Consider the following 23,740-nt stretch of genomic DNA (forward strand, 5'->3'; position numbering starts at 1 on the left):
CAGCAGTCTTGGGCACTACACACTTATCTAGGAGCAAGCCCAATTGAACTCAACTGGGGCTCACTTCCAAGTAGATGCAACCAGGATTGCAACGACTGCCTCAAAACACCTGTGTCTGTTTTGTTTAGTATTGTATTTTATTTTATTAGCTGCCCTGTGTTCTCCTTGGGATATTTATATGGAGTGAATGCTCAGCGGTGGTGCCAAAACTTAAGAATCCCCTTCCTGTTGACATCCACAGAATTTCCTACTCTGCTTGCTCTGAGGCAGGTTCAAAAGATTCATTTCAACCATCTTTAAACGCATAATTATATGCTGCACAGTTCTAACTGCAGCAGCTATTAGCTATTTTATCCTTTTTAGTTTAGTTTTGTAGTTTGTCTTGGTGATGGCTGCAGTGTGAACAAGAATGGGCAAAGCTTTCAGTTTCTCATTTTTCTAATCTTAAATTAAGTTCACATTGGTTTGTGAGTTGTTTTTTTAGCCATCGTGAAAATTCATGCACATTTTTGTGTTCGCTTTCCCTACTATATACATTTTTGCAAGCCGTTTCCTGATATGTAATGGATTTTTGCACATTTATGTGCACCCTTTTTGCTGATATATGTATTTTGCACTCATTGGGGGTGGAGGACTGCATCGCAAAATTCAGAGAAGTCAAAACTTTCAAAAGGATAATTGCAATTTGGTCTGCATTTTGTTTTCCCCTGTGTGAATTAGGTAGGTCCACGTTAAAACGAGAGCTGAACAAATGTCTTGCCCATCACTAATTGCAAACCACTTATTAATTGAAAACAGGGCTGCTGAAGACTGAACAAACTAGAAAAAAAGACAATCGGATGTAGTAAAGCAATCCAAGTTAAAGGATACATCCAGGCAGGGTTGGTTCAAGGCATTTTGCTGCCTGAGGCAGAAGAGCACATACTCCCCTCTGCACAGACAATAGAGGTGCATCCTATATTGTATTTATTCCATTTAATTATTACTCAATTTTCAGAGCCAAGCTCCCATGAAGCAATTCAGGCTTCATACACACCATACACTTAGAGCACATTACTCCCTGTACCAATTAATCCTGGGAACTGTAGTTTAACCCCACACAAGGCTACAATTTCCAGCACCCTTAAAAAACTACAGTTCCCGTGATTCTTTGGTCATGTGCTTTAAATGTATGGTATGCAGCCAGAAAGAGAAATAAAACAATAGAACTTCAGAAAGCATATGAAGCACCAAACAGACACAGGTGAACAGATCACCAGCATCATTCTCTTTAAGGAAAGGCAAGTTATCCATGACTGGCTAAGTTATTTAGGCACTGCAAACAGAAAATTCTGCAAGTTTCTCTCCCCTTCTCTGGCAGTAGAAATGCAAAATTAAATAGCAATCAATTTACTGCCCCTCTCATGAGACCAAAAATCATATTTCTAAGTAAGGTTCCTCACTCTGCCTAATGGTAGGGCCAGTCCTGAATACAGGCCTCCAGTAGCCACAAAAATTGGACCTAGCAATGACCAACTAAGTTGCTGCAAAGGCCAGAAAGCCAAACTTCCTATCCCATACTCTGGGTTCTAGAGCAGGGTTTCCCAAAGGTGGATCTTCAGCTGTTTGGGGACTACAGTTCCCATCATCCCTGACCACTGGTCCTGCTAGCTAGGGATGGTGGGTGTTGTAGTCCAAAAACAGCTGGAGAACCAAGTTTAGGAAACCTTGTTCTAGACAATGTTGCTGGCTCCTGAATTTTGCAAACCACAAAACAAAGCAACATTCTAGCCCTCTATGAATATGTGTTGTTTTGAACTGATTTGGTTTAAAGAAACAAAAAGACTGCATCAATGCTATTTCCCCCAGTGGCCTAAGTCACTTCTGAAAACATACCATGAAGAAGGATTCCAGCTAGGATGCAGGAGGGAATGGCATGCACAAATGCATATTGCAATACGGTCCTTCAGGAAATGAATCAGGCATGTACATTTTCCCAACTGATTTGGTCATTTACTAGGATTTCAATGTTAAAATAGAGCATTGTTCATTCTATTCTTTTTGTAAAACATATTTGGTCCCGCACTTACTTTCCAAACTTCTTGTTTGTACTTCATAAGGCATTCCAGTAACTGACAATGGTACACTGGAAGAGAAAAAGCAGACTCATTGAAATACAAAATGAAGGAACGAAATTGCTTTGTAGCATTCTGATTGTCTTAATTCATAGCTGCCAGTTCAAAGCCTGCATAGCAAATGGGTAGCAATAGCAGTTTCTACGTCTGGTTAGGGTGATCATGGAATTGTCCAATTCCCTGCAATGCAGGAATCACAGCTGAAGAATCCCTGACAAACGGCCATCCAACGTCTGTTTAAAAACCTCCATTGAAGGGGAGCCCCCACCACATTCCAATCAGCATCCCTTACATGGATTCAGGAAGTCAATTCAAATGTTCATCAAGCTCACATGATACAGTCCTCATGAGCCTGTATCAGAACCCACGTGGGAGAATGCATGTGTGAATGTGCTCCCCGTGACTCAGCATGCCTGTATGCAGAAAACTTGCTGGGTTAGATCCAGACTTGGTCATGCTTAGCGCTGAACCACTGAAATGGGTTTTAGCTGTTTCCTTGACTGCTTTGTGTGTACATTGCTTTGAAAACAACTGAAGAAATGTGATTTTAAAGAAAGTTTGCAGTACAGATATTCTATAACTCGTAAGTTTAGTAAAAGATGTATATGATACCTTACTTTCTTTATTATAATTCGTTCCACTTTTTTATACATCACAATCATATAAGATATATTGTTTGTCTGTTTATTTTGATGCCACTGTTGACCTCCCAGAAGGAGCCTGGGGTGGCAAACTCTGAAGTGGTAAAACAATACAATGAAAATAAAGCGAAAAAGTATTTTAAAATATCTAAAAGCATCTATGCTGTGTACAGACTGCTAAATTTAAAGTTGATACACATAACACAGCCAAAATTATAACAAATAGGTAACAAAAAGCAGTATGTTCACCTAAGTTCACAGAAATACAATATGGGTAACCTTCAAGAGAAGATTTGTTGAAACAACTGGGTTTTCACTGAATGCTCCATTTCTGATTGATGAAGACACAATGTAACCACAAACCCACCACATGTGCCTCAGTTGCAGATTATAAAAATCAGAAGGAGGTACAAAAGTTGAGGCAGTCCTTTAAATACACTGGTTCCAAGTGGTTTCAGGCTTTAAACACTGGTAATAACATTTTGAACTTGGCTCGGTAACAAATTGGCAGCCACATCTTGGACACCCACACCTGACTCAGATGTTGTGGAGAAACAGAGCAGGGTGTCATCAGCATACTGATGGCACTCCCCCCCCCCCAAAAAAACACCTCCTAATATCTGCTCGCAATTCCTTCATATAGATGTTAAATAAATTAGGGTTGCCATACATCTGGCATGATGGACTTAGTGTCCAGAGGAAATTTGGGAAATTGGCCAAATGTCTGGATTTTTGAAGTCTTCCCAACAACTTATTGTGTCTGCATTTTGGGGCCAAAGAGAATTCTGCCAGTGTTCCTCTTTGGATGCAAACATGTAGGTAGGACTGGAACCATTGTAAAACAGTGCCCTAAATTCAGCTAAGTCTTAATCCAAGCCAACTTAAAAGGAAAATAAAAACCTTAAGAACAGAGTATTAGGAAACTTGGCCAACTCATTTCCTAAATATTTTGAAACTGCTTTTAAAGGATCTGGTGCCAGTCATCTTTTTAACAATAGCAGTGCCATAATAGGTGTGCCACAGGAAAAACGTCAACAGGTGAAGCCCATGCATGAGTGCACAGTGTATCTATGCCACAAGAGAGACAGGTTCACCTGCTGTTATTTGCTTGGTACAGTGTTGGGTTTTTTTAAAGGTGGAAGATATACCTCACACAGAATAACTGAATATATTTATCAGATCCAGCATGACTGCTCCTATCTTTCTCATTGCAATCAACTTATGAGACTGTAGGAGGCATAATTTGCCCTTCTATAAGGAGGATTCATTAGGAAACTTACCAAAGTGCAGGATATGAAGCAATCAACACATTCGTCTCTAAATTTAATGTGAAACTTCAGTGTTCCTTAATTATCACTAAGGCAGTTGTGGGGTTTTGTTTAGTTAAAAAAAAAATCTGATGCTGTTTAATTTTCTGGTGTTAAAATAGAACTTACAGAACTGGTTCAAAGTCTCCAACACTGGGATCCAAATGTACTTTTGCAACACTGTGACATTAATTATCACCAAAATAGCTGCTTCCGGCACTAGACTCAGACATTCTCATGGGGCTGTTTTCAGTTCTTTTGCAAAATAAGAACACAGCAAGAGGGATTAAGAACTGGTTGAGAAGCAATTCATGTAGCTTTTCAGTAGTAAAGGGACCCCTGACCATTAGATCCAGTCGTGACCGACTCTGGGGTTGCAGCGCTCATTTTGTTTTAATGGCCGAGGGAGCTGGCGTACAGCTTCCGGGTCATGTGGCCAGCATGACTAAGCCGCTTCTGGTGAACGCTGTTTGCTTCCCACTGGAGCAGTACCTATTTATCTACTTGCACTTTGACGTGCTTTTGAACTGCTAGGTTGGCAGGAGCAGGGACTGAGCAACGGGAGCTCACCCCGTTGCGGGGATTCGAACCGCCAACCTTCTGACTGGCAAGTCCTAGGCTCTCTTGTTTAACCCACAGCGCCACCCGCATCCCAGTAGCTTTCCAGTAGCTCTGTTCAAAAAACGTTTTTCACCGTTTCCATGTTTTAAACGTTATGTGATTAATGTCCAGGAAGAATGACAGATGAACAAACAGTCAGAAAAACCAGTACATACCAGGGTTGGATGTGTACTGCATTGCGATCATTAGCATTGAAGATGCAGAAAGATTAACATGAGCAGGTACTCCCTCTCTTCTTGAGGAGCCCACTTCAAAGAAAACAAACAAGGTATTAGTAGCGAGCAATGCAAATTTGCCTATTATTCTAAGCAATTCATCCAAATATCGAATTTCTAACTATTCAGTTAAACTGACACTACAAGCATGATATCTTCTGGAAGGTTATCCCAATACATCTTACTGCAGTATTCTAGAGCTCTTGTTTTCTGCATACAGTGGTACCTCAGGTTACAGACGCTTCAGGTTACAGACTCCGCTAACCCAGAAATAGTGCTTCGGGTTAAGAACTTTGCTTCAGGATGAGAACAGAAATCGTGCTCCGGCGGCACGGCAGCAGCAGGAGGCCCCATTAGCTAAAGTGGTGCTTCAGGTTAAGAACAGTTTCAGGTTAAGAACGGACCTCCAGAACAAATTAAGTTCTTAATCCGAGGTACCACTGTAGTTTGTATAGCCAAAGACTCCTCCCTGACTCATATTTGCCTGGTTTGCACGTAACACGAAGCCAATTATCACGTCATGAGAATGAGCAATCGTGCAGATCCATCCACCTAAACGAGACTTGCTATGAACATTGGGAGATTCAGGGCCAACAAAAGGAATCACAGAATTGTAGAGTTGGAAGGGACCCCAAGGGTCATATCGTCCAATTCCCTGCAATGCAGGAATCTCAGCTAAAGCATCCATGACAGATGGCCAGCCAACCTCTGCTTAAAAACCTCCAAGGAAGGAGTGTCCACAACCTCTCGAGGGAGACCATTTCACTGTTGAACAGCTCTTACTGTCAGAAAGTTCTTCCATATCTTTAGTCAGAATCTCCTTCCTTGTAACTTGAAGCCATTGGTTCAGGTCCTACCCTCCAGAGCAGGAGAAAACTAGCTTGCTCCATCTTCCATATGACAGCCCTTGAGATATTTGAAGATGACTATCATATAGGATTGCAGCTGTCATGAGCTGTACGACTGCCTGCATCATCACCACAGTAGCTGGGCACTTGGCAACAACGTTCGTTGAAATTCATTTGGAATTACCAAAAAAAAGAGCAAGATTAAAAGCAAAAAAGAAAAGAAAAAAGGATGATGATAAGGAAAGAGGCTTCAGGTTCCATACTTAACTTTATCGAATATTACAAATTGTATTAATTGGTTAGCAGATCAGACAATAGAATAATGTTCAGATATTTCAAAACCGGAGCAAAATATTATAGGCATCCCACTATATAAATTACCTTGGAGTAATAAAAGCTTTGCTAAAGATCTGAAATCGATATAAAAGATCGCTACATCTAAGCCCATCCCTACCTGAATCGTTAACAGACAGGATAAAAGGAAGCAAGAGGGTGGATTTTCAAATGTGGAATAACAATAACTTATTTAGGTTTAAAGATATTGTGCCTCAGGAATCAATGATTTCAGAAAGCAGCTGCAGTGCAGAAATTCCCAGCTGGTTTGAATATTTTCAGATAAGATCTTCAGTGCAGAGATGTCTTGGAGCGCAAGTGCAATCAAAAGAGCTTCTGGAATGTGAAACACTAATTGTAAAAAACCAATAGCGTTTGGATATTAATTGAGCATCCACCAGTCTTTCGCTTCTGGGAACCATCTCCATAAAATGCAAAATAAACTGGAACTTGCCTTTTCCAATTGCTGTGAGCTGGAGAGGCTTTGGCTATGTGGCCATAGAAAACAGTTCTGCATATCAAAGGAGGCGGGGACTCAGCAAATGAGCTAATCTAATCATGAGCAGCTCGTGATTTTATATACGCTAAAATGGCATTGTATCTCAGATAGCATTCTTCTCCTGAAGAAATCAGACTCCACACATACTCTAAAACTGACCCAGGAAATGGTTGTGATGTATTCTGCTTGTAAAAATTAAGACTGTAACCCTATACTTGGCTTTCCTTGAAGTTCTAATTGTTTGTTTTTGCTTCTGTGTAGACTTGAATAGGATTGCACTGTGAAATTCTGAAACAGGCATGCTCCAGTGGTATATTATTGAAAATACAAAACACACAAAGGCATCAAAAGCAGAACTAAGAGGAAAGAAATAAAACAGATATTGTATTCAAAGATAAATATCAATCAAGAGGCATTATTATTATTATTATTATTATTATTATTATCCTGGAAATAGGGTGGGTCCTGAAAACACAAGACGCAGGTTCAAAGGCCAGAATAAATAGGTATGTTTTAATCCACCACGCATAATACAAATACAAAGGTAGATGCATAATGGGCAGAGAAGAAAAATGAAATACCTCTTCCCATCATCTTAAATGCACGAGTTAATGTTGACTATTGTTTTTTGGAGAACTATTCCATAAGTAAGAGGAAAATGTAGACATGGAGCCAAGAGAGGGCAGAAAATGTAGTATTCCACTATTATTAGCGTACTGATTCAGTGACAGATTGAAAAGCATTTATAAACTACTTAATATTCTATTCTCAATCTTGTATACAATATTTTAAAAGTTATTGAAACAAAAATACATCCAAAAACCAATAAAACAGCATTATGAAAACACACAATTGCATATAAAAGCAAATGAAACAAAAATTCAGGGAATTTAAGCAGATAAAACAGGGTCCAGTCTCGTGGGCCAAGGAGAGCCCATCTGAACCAGACATCTGAAGCAACTGCTGGTTGCTGCTTCGTGTATGGCACAAGGAAGAGTATTCTGTAATATAGGGGCAACAGCAGAAAAATGTCTGTTTTCAGGTCACACACACCCCCTATGATTTTCTTTAGGGTGCAGTACCACAAACAGAATTTCCTCAGAGTACTGATATAGTAAACAGAAAGTGAATTCTGATGCCTTTCCAGAGTTACTGTTTCTACACATTAACAGCAAATCAGCACTGCTCTGAGTCTTAAAAATACCGGGTTGTATGTGAAATTTCAATGGGTTTACACTGAGTATGACTAACTTCGGACACAAACTATTGTGTTTTTTGAACTGCCATGTACTCTGGGTATGACAACCAGGGGTAGGGCCTTCTCTGTGGTAGCCCCCTCAGAACTCTGACAAGTTCCAAGATGATATTTTGGCACTCGTTATGAAAAACATACCTGTGCACTACACCCTTTCTGGATCAATTAATGGTGCCCTTGGGGTTACCATTCGTATTTTATTTATATTACTCTGATTTTACTCTGTCTGTTTTTATCGTTTTAATTTGCACACTGTCATCTAATAGGTAGTGTACAGAAACTTTTACAGATAAATAAATAAAGGAGACCTTGGCATGAGAGATGTTTTGTGCCGATGAAGCTCCTGAATCAGTGGCATATCCATAGGAAGGCCCATAACATTCAAGTCGGTAAGGAGCTCTTGACAATAGTATTTTCAATTTCCCAAAGCCATCCTTCCACAGGCTTTGGCACAGAATGCCACTTTATTTGCAAAATTGCAAATTCCACCACTCACCTAACAAAGACTGTCAGTGAAAGCCCTGCATAAGGGCTTCTGTTCCCTCAAACACACCATAAACCACCTGAAATTGGCTCAGGGGGAATCAGAAGAACCCCCAGAAGAGGATGCAAGAGAAAGGGAAGGGGGATTGTTCCATCTGCCAGGCTGATACAAAACATTTGTAATAGGACAACATTGAATTCCACTGGGAGCATCGTAACTATAAAATCTATACTCAATATTTTTATCAGGACAAGGAGATACCTTGGGGGTTTTTCTACAGGCTGGTTAATCCTATACAGTACACTCATGTTGCTATGGGAAACGCCAGTGTTTTTCCACCACCCTTTTCTTTCGGAATTCACTTACGTATAGCCATGGGCAAGAACGAGGTGCTAAGATACTCGACGATGTCTTTGTGCAGAAAGGGCGGGAACGTGGCTAATGTGGAGATCATGGTATACGGTAAAGTGCTCAAGATGTCGTCGTTGAGAAACGGGAGCAAGCATGTGGTTGTGTAAAAAATGGACTGTCCGAGATCTGCCAAGAGGAAGAGAAAACAGACAACAGTGAATGCATGGCCACCATCAAAGCGGGAGAAGGCGTCCTACGTATTATATCAACCTTCCCACACCACCTGGTCCCCCTCCAAAACATCTGCAGGTGGGGTATCAGGTGGGGGTAAGCTGCTTTATAGCTTTCTGTGATAGATCCAATCAAGGTCACTAATGACCAAAGGAGTCCTTCTGGGGCACAGGAAGAACTGGGAGGCAAGAGAGGGAGGGAGGCTTACAACAGAATTTGGAGGAAACTGTCTAGTCCTTTCAAAATAATGCTTGACCCAAAGACTGCTCTGCCCGGGGCTGAGCCACCCTGAGTGCCCATAAGCCCATTTTGGGTAGTGCCATTTGTCCAGGCCTTGGGTAGTCCCTAGCAGCTGCTGATGGGATCCGGTAGAAGTGAGGAGGGGTATAAGGAGCAGGAGGTGGATGGAGGTCCGCCTCTGCTGCTAGACCATCAGCTTGAGGCCACCAGAAGCCAAACTGCACAGAAAATGCAGTTTGGATGAGGGAGAAAGGAGAACAAAGGAAGGATGGAATTGAGTGAGAGGAGGAAGGCACGGCCTGGTCCAACACATTTAGAAAAAGTGAAGAACCAGCTTCCTGGCCTCTTCAGCAACAAGCCAAGTACAGTACCAAGCCCAGTTCATTAGGCACCAGTGGTGACTGTTTGTCTGGATTTTAGGAAAACAGGAAGCTCCCTGTGAGTCAGGCCATTGGTCCATCTAGTTCAGGCTTCCTCAACCTCAGCCCTCCAGATGTTTTGAGACTACAGTTCCCAGCATCCCTGACCACTGGTCCTGCTAGCTAGGGATCATGGGTGTTGTAGGACAAAAACATCTGGAGGGCCGAGGTTGAGGAAGCCTGGTCTAGTTCAATAGTGTTGACCCTGACTGGCAGCAACTCTGTGGGGTTTCAGAAAGGGGTCTGCCCAGCCTTACCTGGAGGTGCCTGGGATAGAACTTAGGGTCTTTTGCATGCAAGGCAGATGATCTGCCACTGAGCTATAGCACTCCAGGGTGCGTAAAACTTAAAAGCACTTCCAAGTTACATTGATTTCAGTGGGACACTTAATGCAATTGAAACCAAACTAGGACTTGAAATGATCTCTTGTTGGCTGGATCGCTCCTGAACTTTAAGGCAAAATCAAATTACTGCTCCTTCTGCCAGAATTTCTGAATGAGAGGATCCCAAAGGGACTGTGAATGGAATTGAGCATAACAGTTTTGCTGATTTACTCCAATGATTCTGGTATTATCAGTGTCCTAAATAGAGAAGCACAGACCTGCAACCTCAGTATGCATAATCAAGGAATACAAAATCTACAGCAGAAACACTTTTGACCAGTGCTATCCATCACAGAGTGATCTGTCGCAAAGCAAAAATCTATTAAAAGATACATCACTATATTTAACACACTGTATGTATTACTATAATTACAGCATTCTCTTGGCTACAATATCATTCCCTGCCCCACATGGTTGCTTGTCAAAGGTAGCATCTCTAAACATGGTGGTTCAATTGCTTTCCAGACTTCATGCAATGACAGTCAAAAGTGGGGTTCCCCAGGGCCCATTGTCATTCAACTTCACTGTAAACAACTTGGATGAAGCTATTAAGGGGGTGCTTATCAAATTTGCAGATTACACCAACATGGGAGGAGTAGCAAAGGTGGCTGAGGACAGAATCCGGATTCAAGATTACCTTAAAAGATTGGAGAACTGGGCCGAAACCAACAAAATGAATTTCAGTAGAGACAAATGTAAGGTTCTCCGCTTAGGCAGGGAGAACCAGATGCACAAATATAGGTTGGGGAAACTCTGGCTTGACAGTAGTACATGTGAAAAACGATATAGGGCTCTTAGTAGACCACAAGCTTAATATGAGTCAACAATGTGATGCAGCAGCAAAAAGACATAAATAGAAATTTAGTGTCCAGATCAAGAGAAGTAATAGTACTGCTGTATTCTGCCTTGGTTAGACCACACCTGGAATACAGTGTCCAATTCTGGGCACCACAATTTAAAAAGGATATTGACAAGCTGGAATGTGTGCAGAGAAATGTGACCAAAACGATCAAGGGTCTGGAAACCAAGCCTTATGAGAAGTGCTCAAAGGAGCTGAATATGTTTAGCCTGATAAAGAAGAGACTGAGAGGAGACAGCCATCTTCCAATATCTAAAGGGCTGTCACATGGAAAATGGAATCCAAACCAATGGCTTCAAGTTACGAGAAATGAGTTTGTGACTAAACTTCCAGAGGATCTTTCTGACAAATACCTATTTCCTCAAGTAAATGCCTTTCTTAAGCCTCCTGTCTCTACAGCAGATGGCTTCTCCCACAGACAGTGCTGAAACTAGTCAAGCAAAAGTGAACACATCCGCACCATTAAAGCACATTTACATCCCCTTAAACAGCCATGGCTTCTCCCAAAGAATCCTGGGTAAATTTTGCCAAGGCTGCTGAGAGTTACTTTCTCCTCACAGAGCTACAATTCCCTGAAAAGAGAGCTTGATTGTTAAACCACTATGAGGACTGTAGCTCCGTGAGGGGAACAGGAGCCTCCTGGCCACTCAGCACCCTTAAGAAACTACAGTTCCCAAGATTCTTTGGGAGAAGCTACAACTGGTTAAAGTGGTATAATGATGCTTTAAATGTATGCTGCGGGTGCAACCTGTCTCTGAACACATGGAGCTGCGCCAAACTGAGCCATGGGTTCACATAAGCCAGTATTGTCTACCCTGCCAGGTGGTTTTTCTCCAGTGCCTCAGGCACTGAACAGCAGCTGCTACCTGGACATCCTGAGGGTTCAACCAGGGACCTTGAGCTTGCAAAGCATGTTCTCTGCCTCTAAGGGTGAGGGAGTGCAGATAAGGCATTTTAGGGGAAGCTGAGTGCTTACGCTCGGAACACAAGTTCCCAGTACCCAGACAGGTCCCTCCAAACTTTGGACCTTCTCCTGTCCCACAGCTATCCTAGATCAGAAGACATTAAAGCTGTGGGAGGCTTGAAACAGTGGATATATACAGGAAATAAGGGCCAACTGCACCTTCTGGTTGAAAGTGAAGCATGGCAGAATTCGCAATGAAAGAGGGGCAAGAACATCTATAAAAAACGGGGCTGCTTTGTGTGTTGACTCCCTGATAGCTGCAATGTCAAGCCATGGCTTAGATGGCTGAGGAAGCCTTTGTACCAACACCAGAAGGAAAACACTTCTGCCAGCGCAGACACAATGCTGCACAGCTGGGCCAATTTGTTTCTTCACAGCAGCGAGCCATCAAGCAGAGAGAAGCCACTGGGGTGTTGTGTATATTTGTGTGAGAGAGAACAAACAAAATCAGCCAGCCTAAAATGGCTGGCAGAATGGATGAGGAAAGCTTGGGGAAGGGGCATATCTCATTGGAAAAAGCATCTGCTTTGGATGCAGAAAGTCCCTGGTTTGGTCTCTGGTGCCTCTGGTTAGGACTCCTGTCTGAAATCCAGTGAAAGCAATACTGAGCTAGATGGATCAATGATTTGAACTCAGGATAAGGCAGTATCCTATGTGAGATTTTGGGTGAGTGGGAGTAGGTTAAGGCAAGACTGACCCCCATAACACGTCTGGATCCCACAACACTTGTGGACTGCCCTGAGATCTTGAAGGGTGGTATAGTCGTACCTCGGAAGTCGAACGGAATCCTTTCCAGAAGTCTGTTTGACTTCCAAAACGTTCAGAAACCAAGGCGCAGCTTCCAATTGGCTGCAGAAAGCTCCTGCAGCCAATTGGAAGCCGCAGAAGCCATGTCGGATGTTCGGGTTCCAAAGAACATTCACAAACCGGAACACTCCTGGGTTTGCGGCATTCGGAAGCCAAAACATTCAAGTCGCAAGTCGTTTGTCAACCAAGGTACAACTATATATTAATTTAATAAATAATATTAATAAATAAACACAGCAAGACTCCATTCCTAAAGCAGTTGCAGAGAAGAGTAGAGTGCCTCTAGAATCTAAGACATTTTCAGGTACATATCTCTACGCCAATACATTTTAACTGTCCTTGGATCCGTCAAATTTGCAAAACATAAAACATCTAGATATCTGCCGATTTAAGGTTTTCTTATTGACATAAGCCCAGTGTAGATAATGGTGTATCTACAGTACAGAAACAAGATACAAAATTTGGATCCGTGCCAATTCAAGCCTATTTTTGAAAGCTGTTTTTTCTCATTCATACAAGCCTAGTGTTGATGCCATGGCCCCAAGCAGTCTGTAAGGATTCAAAAGGTCCACTTACCATGCTGACCATGTTGTAGCAAAGGAACTAGATCCAGCAGAGTCACCAATGTCACGTATAGTCCTTGATAGTCCAATGAAGGGTAGTCTGATAACTGAGCATCACGACTTTGCTGGCCGCGTTCAGTGGGAGCATCTCGCAGGACGCTGTAAAGGAGGGAGCGAGTAACAGTAGGGTTGATGGAACTGACCTGTGGTCTTAGAGATGGGGTGAGTGGGAATGGCACAGGAAAAAGACACATGGTCATGGGCACTGTCAAATTGGAGGCATCTTGGTTCTCCTTCTTCCCTGTGCGGGACAAAATGCTGTTGGGGGGACAAAGAAAAAAAAGAGACAACAAAGACACAAAGAACAGCACATTACATTGAAATGACACTATAAAACAAATAATAAAACTCCAGATACATCCCACATGAGATGCAATCTCTACCAATAACTAGTGCATCTTGCAAAATCTAGCAACAGTTCACTTCCATGCTTGGGGAAAAAATACAATTCAGAAATTGCTACTTGTGGGGAAATTTTCCATTGCATCTCATGTGTTATCTGGTTCATAAGGAGCAAAAATATAAAAATGCATGTTTCAGTGGCACACCCATGTTTCACAGTTCTGCAAAATTAAATGCAATTTGCTATGGAAGGAGAAAAACAATGCAACGGCGGCAGCATCAGATTGTCTGAAATATATGTGTGTATTATTATTATTATTATTATTATTATTATTATTATTTTATATAAGAAAAGGATAATATTGGGAAAACATTTTGAACATTGTTGTTGGAAACCAAGGAGGAAATACTTGCAAAAAATAGGTGTGGCACTTCTAGAAACATGTTTTAGCAAAGAATAAACATGTGCGTTTGTTAAGAGAACCTTAAAAATCACATGTTTATTGCATCAAAATAATGTCTGTATGTATTACATGATACTGTTTCATGACATTCCGTCAGTATCATCTGAGATAATGAGATTTCAACAGGCACATGGATTTAGAAATAATATAATATTTCTAAAATGTTAGCTAAACTACGTTTGGAAAAGCTTTAAAATAATATATTGTCGATGGGCTGCAGCATGTTTGTGAGCTTATGAGAATGGTAGTTTGTGTGTGCTTTTAATTTAGGGGAAGGAAACATCTTATTTTCTGAATACAAACACTCTCTTGTTAACATGGTTACTTTTGAAATCTAAGGGCTAAGCAAGCATCACCCGTTGTATAGCTGCATATCAGACAGGGTCTTATCATACATTGCTAAGGCTACTTACGTTATTTATTGAACAAACTCACTACAGACTAAAGGAGAAATAATTTAGAATAATTAAAAGGCTTAGTGGGAATCAAAATGAAGGCTAGAAATTAGATTGCTACGCCTTCTCCATATCATTGCAACCATATTATTCCACTTTTCTGAAATGGCTATTTTAAAAAGGCTGCTACTGCAACAAGATTAAAGGGCACTAATCCAGGCAAAGTTAAGCACCTTTACAACTCACTGAAATCAACAGAAGAGGCGCAACGCAACCCTATGCAAATTTACTCAGAAGCAAGTGTAGTCAATGGGGCTTATTCCCAGGTAAGTTGCACATAGGACTGCAGCCTTAAAAATGTGCCTGGCTCTCTCCCAGTGAAATCAGAGGAGCTTAAAGGTGCTTAATTTTGTCTCGTGCATGCTCTTCACTTCTTTTTACTAATTTATCACACCATGACTATATATTAGCTAACTTACAAAATATATATTTTGTTTACAATGCATCAGACCAGATACCCATTTCCCCCCTGTGTGTTTGGCATGGAAGAGGCACTGTTTGAAATGCCTACTCAGAGGCTGGCAACTTGTGGCCCTCAGATATTGCTGGACGCCCAGCTCCCATCATCCCTGACCACTGGCCAGGGTCTGATGTGAGTTGCAGTCCAACAACATCTAGAGAGTCACACTGGTATAGCCTTGACCTTACTCTTCCTACAGATTTCTACGGTTGATCGTCTACAAAAGACAGAAGTTAGCATCCCATTGACTGTTCATCCTTTATAGGCTGGATGTTGAGCCAGACTTAGATATTTCTGAAATCACCAGCCTCATTATATACTGCTGACCTCATGAATTGTCTTGCACATGAATAAGCAAATGCACAACTAGCAGGAAGGTGCCACAAAGTCATCCAGTGAGAGTACGGGCACTGGGGAAGTGATTTAAACATGTGCAGGACAAGAGCTTATTGTGGTGGCACAGGAACTGTCAACCTGTTTGGAGATTGTACAAGCGTTCTGGATTGGTCAAGTATGCCAGCTCCCATCTTCCAACAAGTAATCTGTACCATCTGCTCAACTCTACAAGTCTCAGTGATACAAACAGAGGCCACACAGCAGCAGGTTGTACCCATTATATTCGGCTTTTAAAAATGCCTTGTTTATTGTGCCTTATATACTTCCCTCACCCCTTTTGGTATCCCAACGTCCAGTTACCGTGAAGGTATTTTTCAAACGCAAACCAATAAAATCGCCTAGAGACCACTATCATAATCATGTCCACATGAATAAATAGAAGCAAAGGAAGCTGACTTATATCACTGGGCCATTGTCATTACTGTCTACACTGACTGATGGTGTTTTCTTTAGGGGGGGTTAATTTATTCTCCTATGCTGTGCTGTTCCATTGCCTTAGCTACTCAATTTCATTCTATTCCAGTGCAGTCCAATTGCTCATTTTTCTTTATTTGGCTGCAAAGCATAAATCTCGATCAGCTCTGGCTCTCTGAAGGTATAAGGCATTCAAGGTTGTCCTCCTTCAAAATGGAGCTGAAGCATCGAGAGACTACACATCCCAGCATGCAATTCTCCATTGCTATAGAATGTGCTTTCTGACCAGAGCAAGGGAACTTTTAAATGTTTAAAGGCCAGGGATTTGCATGGCAATGTGCTTTCTTAGCAGGTCAAATTATTATATATCTTTTTGGTGTACATGCAGAGGATTGAGGCAAATTGTAGAGTCTGCAGGGCAGGGGAAGGTATCTAATAGCCACTTGTGGCTGGTGTGGTGGGGCAGAGCTGTCCTGCTAAGACCAGCAACACTACAGCTTACCTGGACAGTGTTGGGGTGGCAGCAAGGTCAAGGTTGTGTAGACACAGTTGGATGTACCAGCAGAAGCACTGAATTGGTTCTTCAGGTGCTTCTGTGTAGGGTCTTTAATAGCTGCATAGTATGCAGAAATCCCTAGTTCCCTAGCATCCCCATGTTAGGAACTGTTGCCTTCTACTCACCATGGAGCTGTCCAAACCAATGGGCAGCCCATAAACCATGGCACACCTTGGGGGCTTTTCCTAACCCAAATAGTGTGACATTGCATGCTGGGACTTGTAGTGTGTCCATACAGACTAGTTATGCTACAGGAGTGCCATCTATAGTTGTGGGTGCTGAGCACCCATGCCACAGGGCCCCTGATGCAATGTCTGGTGCCTTGCAAAGCACCGGAAATCACGTCCGAGTGCTCGGAGATGCTTTCTGAGGTCTTTCTGAGATCCCGGAACCTGACTTCCAGTACCACCGGAAGTCAGATTCCAAGGAGAGTGGGTGTGTATGATGTCATTTTGTCATGTCACAGCGTGATGTCATGCCATCACGCGCACTGTGTACCCATAACCTGGGGCCCAAGTTGGCTCCCCTGTTACACAAGTACACTGTCAATGACGATCTAACTCCCATAAAGAGGAACTTAAAAGCAAGTACAGCCTCGAGGGAAGACAGTGTAGAGTCCAACTTTCAATCTGTACCCACCACCATCTCCCAGAGGGGATTCGAAATGGTTCAAGAGCACTTCACTAAAACTGCCAAATATAAAAGAGGACAGGGCGTCTTTTACATTGTGCAAAAACCCGGATATTCAGTTGGAATATTCACTCACTCTTGTCTACATGACAATTTGCACTTGCCGTTCTGTCCCAGGGATGGGGAAACTGGTGTTGTTGGACCCCAATTGCCACCAGCCCCAGCCTGCATGGTCAGGGATGATGGAAGCTGTTCAACAACATTAGGAGGGGCAAGGACTCCCCAGCCCTGCTTCATCCTATCCTGCCCCACCTTTGTACCCAGTCACCCTAAAGGTCACTCAACATGAGGACCTCTGTATCAGCACCTTATACCCTGTTTTTTTTTTATCACAGCCCCTGCAAGTCTATTTCTGAAGTTGAAGTAATCTTCAGCAATAGCCTCTGACGCAGGACATGGGAATGCATTTTTTAAAAAATCTAGAACAGCTTTTGCACCTGCAGAAACTCTGAGAAGGGATCCTGTCCTGTATCTTGAGCAGCTGCTATTTTATAGATAAAGAAACACGATTTTCTCTTGATAAGAAGATAATAATTCTCCTTTCCCTCTGGGGCATTTGTTATATTTGCAGTCAAGTTAGGGGGGAAACAAGCTGGAAATGAGCAATGCATGAAAATTAAATTCATGCTTAATGCAGAGAAATGCTTTGGCCTGAAGGTCAACTTAAGGAGGAGCTCAATGAATCAATGTGTTATGCGCTGTGCATGGTGATTTATTTTTAATGTGATGTTTTATTTGTAAAAAAAAAAATAATGCATTTTCTTTACATTTCCCCACCCATCCATCTAAAACCGGCACTGCCCAATTTCCCTTCCCAAATTTGGTGCACCCTAAAGATGTCTGCAAGTCCAAGGGTCATGTTCATCCCCCAAGTGACTAAAAGAAAGCCAACTAAATCCAAACGCAAAGGAAGTCAACCTCGTCATGAAACCAATGTCTGTTGTTCCCCCAAAGATGTTAGCATGTTGCAAATTTCCATTAAATCCATCTTTGTGACCTAGCTGGGAAGACTCCTTCTGAACAGCCTCATCCTTCAATGTGCCAGTTTGGGTTGCTGATTTGTTTTGGACAAAGTAAGACACATTTCCACCCAAAACGGAGTGCAGGTTTCAAGTCACCAGCTCAACCTCTAAATGTTTTAAGCCCATTTCTAGCTGATGGGGGAGGTAGTGGGACTTGAAGGCAATAGATCAAAGTGCACTCCAACAAATACCTCCTGGGGCATTAAGCTATTGGCCTGGGAGCCATTTCAGCCCTGCTCCTTCCCACATGGCCAGAAGCATCATTTGAGAAAGGGGTTGCTTTTGTGTATTGATCAGCATTTGTACTTTAGCAAAACTTCATATCTGTTAAGGGAAACTAATTAGCCAAACGATCTAAGGAGGCCAGGAAAAGACATGCAATGGGTTTTAATTATAGGTTCCAACTGGACATTAGGGGAAATTGCAAGCATTTGATATTATCGCCATTGGAAATTTTACGAAAATTTGGCAGACGACTCAGAGGGAACTACTTTGGGGTTAGGATATCCTGCCTTAGGGTGACGAGTTAGGAGATCTTACTGACCAAGTCGCCTTCCACTCCTGTTATGCTGTGGTACGGAACAGGTTATATAGCCACTGGTTGTTAAGCAGTTTGGTTGGGCAAACTGAGGACTGGTCTACATAAATGGAGCAGAATGGGTGGGGAAAGTTAAGGCAGGTAGAATGGACTGGATCACTGCTGACTGATTGTAGGCAATCACAGTTCTGAATGCTCTGGTATATTATTAGCAACCTCCTGCAAATAGAAAATCAGCATAACAGATAAAGGGGGTTGATCACCTTTACCCCTGCTTTGCTAGTGTTCCAATTGCAGGGAGTCTTCTTGGTGGAGAAACAGATGAAAAACATAGCCAATAGTGGTACAGCCCATCACCTCATTCTCCCTATGTACTGCTGCACATATACATAGCTTCCTCCTAGACAACCACTGCTGAAGTTACTTATTGCTTCCAGATTTTATACTTCATTGAGCTCTGACACATCTAGCAGAACACCCTTCTATTTTTCATAAAGCTATTCATACACTTCATTTAACCAGTATACATTTTCTATGAAAGCATAATTTAAAGCTTACCTTAGCAATGTCTGAGAAAAGTATTTCAGAGTGTTTGCAATGTCAGTTCCAGAGGGGACGGGGTAAATGTTGTGAAGAACACGGTTATGGTATTCTTGCAAGTACCGGATCTTGGAAGCAACTGGTTTTTGTTGTGTTTGAAGAAAATGGAAAGGGGAAGAAAAAGAACATGTATCTTAGTTCTGTTCTTGTGGATAGAAAAATCATATAGTTTTTCTGCATTCAGGCCACAATCCAGCACAGTTACAGCTAAGCTAACTGTAATCTATTATCATGGATCTCCCAGTTTTTTAAAAGTTAACAGCAGTTGTTGGGAGGGAAGGAGGATTCCATCGGATTGGGGCCATAGTGCTGGTGGAAGGAAGACTAGATGTACCCTCAGATACTCCAAAACCCATTTAATTTAATGGACTTCGGCATGACTAACTGTGTTGAACTGTGGTCAGAATCTAATATATTCAGGCTGAAGGCAGTTGCCAGTTCAATTTTATTCCAAATGTCCACCAAACTTAAACAATTTTATTGGTGTCTGCCCCCCCCCCCCCACATATGATATTTGTACAAAGTCAAGCAAAATGACAGGAAACCAATGCAATGATTATGTCTTCATAAAATTAATCATACAACACCTTTCAACCCTCAAAAGTGTCTCCAATATGGGCTTACATCCCAAAAATATGCTTAGACGTACATGGCCAACAATGGAAAATTAGTTTGGCTTGCCATATTTTGCCCAAACATGCACCCCTTTTCTCTTCAGCATGCCATGATCACATCAGGAAGTCTACAGCTAACCATAGTTTCCCATTCTGCCCCAAACTGGGGAAACTGTGGTTACCAGGCTTGGAGCAAGCCAAGATCTTACACCAACTTCAGAGTTTCCTCTCTCTCAAAGGCTTGCCCAAATCACTGGAAGTACAGGAGACAAAACTAAGGAGATCAGAATAAGCAGTGGTGTATTATCTATTTCACCAAATAAGGAGTGATGTATTATCTACTTCACCTGCACTGCTACCTGGGAAACTGGCCATCGGCTAGGCGGCTGTAATCATGAAACCAAAACAGGCAAGTAACACAAGGTATGGGTACAGCTAATTTGCTGTACACTATGTGCTTTACACTGTAAAAAGGGGTTTGCCAGGAAATGTGCTTGTGCTTTACAATGCAAGAAGGGGCTGGCTTGGGATGGCATAGGGAGGCCTCAAGAAGCAGTGTGAAGACAACTGTAGCATCTCAGTACTCAGTGGGCTGATCAACCAAGGGGACAAGAAACCAGAGGTGAAGTTTTTGGAGGCCCCAGAAGATATGGCTCTTGCTTCTGACACTGCCATATTGAGGCATCACCTAGGAATAAGTTACAGCCCGATCTATTGACTGAATTGCTAAATATAACTGATAGAATGGCTGGCTGCAGGCAACCAAAGAATAAGGTTTACTACCATGGTTTTGCCCAGTCATTTGTATTAATGAAAATGTGGTATGTGTGTTTTCTTGTGGTGAAGGTGGCAAAGCTTCGTCACACTTACTACTTGGTAAGTTGGCCGTATGTATTAGCAATCACAGTAGTTAATTGATTGCTTTTACTACTTTTGTTGCTTTTTGTTATCATTTAATCATCATTGCTGTTATTACTCAATTTCATTTATAAATTGCTTCTTATAAGTTATTGTTGTTGTTGTTGTTAAAATTTGTATACTGCCCTATACCCATAGTTCTCAGGGCAGTGTACAACTTAGTTCCAGGGCTGGCTGTATAAGCAACCCCTCACAGAAATCTGCCATTGGTAGGTTTTCATTTCGAAAATACTGTTGAATTACTCGGAGCAATTTCAAAATACAGTAAAAACATATACAAAATAATGGCATGTATAAAAAGTACATATATATTATACACACACCCAATTTCAAATCCAACATGGATACCAACTGGGATAAAAATCTACCCTTGTTTTTATTGAAGTTGTAAGATACCTTGAGAATGTTGTATATTCAGTGGGAGGGTAGAAATGTTTTAAATGAATAAACTTTCACCCTACAGTTAAGCAATTGATAGGTTTATTATGCAGCCAACAGCAATGAAGGCAATAAATTAAACAGCAACCTATTAATCATCATAAGAAACGGAAAATGTAAAGGAATGTTACCATAAAAACTTAGAAATTAAATAAATGTATGGGAAATCTCTTTCCCCAGATTTTCCCATTCATCATGTGATTGCATTTAGCAAAGAAAACCGTGACTCATAGAGTTCATCTGCCTCTGTTTTCTTCTCTAAGAGTCACTGAGATGTTTACTGCTGAGAAATCTCTGCATGCCTAAGCAGATATTTGAGTGACCATTGTAATGAACTATTTGCACTTGTGTTGCTGAACTACTACTCTCACTATCCCTGGCCATGCTGGCTGTGGCTGATGGGATTTGGAGTCCAACCATCTCTGGAGGGCCACAGGTTCCCCAACCCTGCAGTAGATGGATCAGACTTCTTCTCCATTGCTCCACAAGGCTGCACTAAAATCCATGGGTGGAAATTCCAGGGAAGAAGACGTCAGCTAACTGTTAAGAGACCTTTCCTAACAGTAGGAGCTATTCAACAGTGAAATAGGCTGCCTCAGGTGAGCTCTCTCCTTTATTATGGGTATTTGAGCAGAGGCTGGATAACCATCAGCCAAGGATGATGTAGTTATGCCCTGTATCACAGTTCCTGCACTGAGAAGGGGGCGTTCAACTAGACGACCTCCAAGATCCCTCCTGGCTCTATAATTCTGGTTCTTGTGGTGCAAAAGCTCAGAGCTGCTTAACTTCAGAAACTTGGTAGCCTTGTGTGTCTTCAGGCCATAGCTGATGACCTGGTATTTATTTATATTTTTTTATCGCACCAGCTCATATCATATCAAGGTGGAGAGCAATCATATATTACTTTTTTATATATCTATCTATCTATTTCATATATTGCCCTGTATCCATAGACCTCAGGGTGGTTCACAACACAGAATTACAATATATATAAAAAACACAAAATACATAATAAAAACAAAGACAACCCAATAATCCTCACCCCCCTTCCACAACACATAAAAGGGCATTAAGATGTCAATCTGCCAAAGGTCTGGTTAAAGAGGAACGTTTTTGCCTGGTGCCTAAAGGTGTATAATGAAGGCACCAGCTGATCCTTAGGGAGATCAACCCACAAACAGGAAGCCCATTCTCGTGTTGCTGCCCTCTGGATATCTTGTGAAAAGAACACAAGAAGGGCCTCAGAGGATGATCTCAGGGTCCAAGTAGGCTCATATGGAGAGAGGTAGTCCTTGAGGTATTGTGGTCCTGAGCCATTTAAGGCTTTATAGGTCAAAAGCAGTACTTTTAATTGAACCCGGAAACTAATTGGCAGTCAGTGCAGTTGAGCCAGGATTTGTGTTTTATGCTCAGACTGTCTTGCCCCCATGAATAACCTGGTCACCAAACTCTGCACTAGCAGAACCATTTTCAGAGGCAGCCCTACATATAACATACTGCAGTAATCTAGCCTAGAGGTCACCAGAGCATGGACAACAGAAGTTAGGCTGTCCCTGTAAAGATTAGGAATGCAGCTGGACAGGCAGGTGGAAGGCACTCTGCTCCACTGAGGGCACCTGAATCTCAGGTGACAATGAAGGATTCAGAAATATCCCCAAGCTGTGTATTTGCTCCTTCAGAGGGAGGCAACCCCATCAAGAGCAGGTAATCTCACAGTCGTCCGGTCTAGAGATGCCTCAGTCTAACTGAATTGTGCTTCAGTTTGTAGGCTCTCATCAAGTCCATTATCGAGGTAAGACAATTGTCCAGTATATCCACTGCCTCCCCTACAAATGTAAAGGAGAAGTAGAGCTGTGTGTCTTCAGCATATTGCTGACAACGTACTCCAAACCTCTGGACAACCCCACTCAGCTGTTTCATATAGATGTCAAAGAGTGTAGGGGATAGAATCAATCCCTGTGGAACCCCACAATGAAGGCTCTACAGGTCATCTGCAGATGACCATCCAAGTAGGATCGGAACCACCACAAAGCAGCGCCACCCATCCCTAATTCCAGAAGAATACCATGGCTGATGGTATCGAAAGTCACTGAGAGGTCAAGGAGAATTAACAGGGACACATTTCCCCTGTCTCTCTCCCAACAGAAGTAATCATTTAGGGCAATCAAATCAGTTTCTGTGCCAAAACCCAACCTTAACCCTGATTGAAATGGCTCTAGAAAACCATTTTCCTCCAAGAGTACCTGGATCTGGTCCACAACCACATAAAACACCATGAAAATAATACAAAATTATCAGTAAAATGACTAATCAACAAAGTTTAAACAGCTGCATGGGCCTGTCAGCACAAAAATGTGTTCGACAGACATACTGATGTTCAGTAACACAGATTTTATTATTGCTTCTAAGTCTTTTGGCTAAGATCAAATGTAGCCACTACGCTTTCACCTTTATTGGGGGTCACGCTGCAAATGTATTCAGGTAGAAGATTGTATTGACAGAGAAACTGGATTAATATGCAACTATGGTCAGAATGAAATGGTCACAAATCAAATTTCAGGCCCCAGAGTAACATTTTTTGATTTACAGGGGTTTTCCTATCCTGGGAAACTTGGAAGGAAGGGTGAGATACAAATTCA

General features: G+C 41.9%; 1 protein-coding gene and 1 long non-coding RNA gene across 10 annotated transcripts in view; one reads left to right on the plus strand and one right to left on the minus strand.

Annotated features, from left to right (window-relative positions):
• LOC310845116 overlaps positions 1-23,740 on the plus strand; it is a 579,409-nt gene that overhangs the window by 546,089 nt on the left and 9,580 nt on the right. The gene's annotated exons all lie outside the window — the stretch shown is intronic.
• The window catches only part of UNC79 (unc-79 homolog, NALCN channel complex subunit), a 125,867-nt gene that overhangs the window by 97,232 nt on the left and 4,895 nt on the right, over positions 1-23,740 (minus strand). For 6 of the 9 annotated variants that reach the window (XM_083729760.1, XM_083729762.1, XM_083729761.1 and 3 more), the window contains exons 2-6: positions 19,090-19,210; positions 13,148-13,452; positions 8,684-8,854; positions 4,839-4,931; positions 2,070-2,125 (exon numbers count right to left, since the gene is read on the minus strand). In XM_083729760.1, the coding sequence (XP_083585886.1) occupies positions 2,070-2,125; positions 4,839-4,931; positions 8,684-8,854; positions 13,148-13,452; positions 19,090-19,210 (746 nt within the window). Of the gene's footprint in view, positions 1-2,069; positions 2,126-4,838; positions 4,932-8,683; positions 8,855-13,147; positions 13,453-19,089; positions 19,211-23,740 lie in introns of those variants that run through there. The other 3 variants (XM_083729766.1, XM_083729763.1, XM_083729765.1) reach the window with 3 other exon arrangements.

The sequence above is a fragment of the Podarcis gaigeae genome (assembly GCF_964106915.1).
Source record: "Podarcis gaigeae genome assembly, chromosome: 1".
NCBI classification, from domain to species: domain Eukaryota; kingdom Metazoa; phylum Chordata; class Lepidosauria; order Squamata; family Lacertidae; genus Podarcis; species Podarcis gaigeae.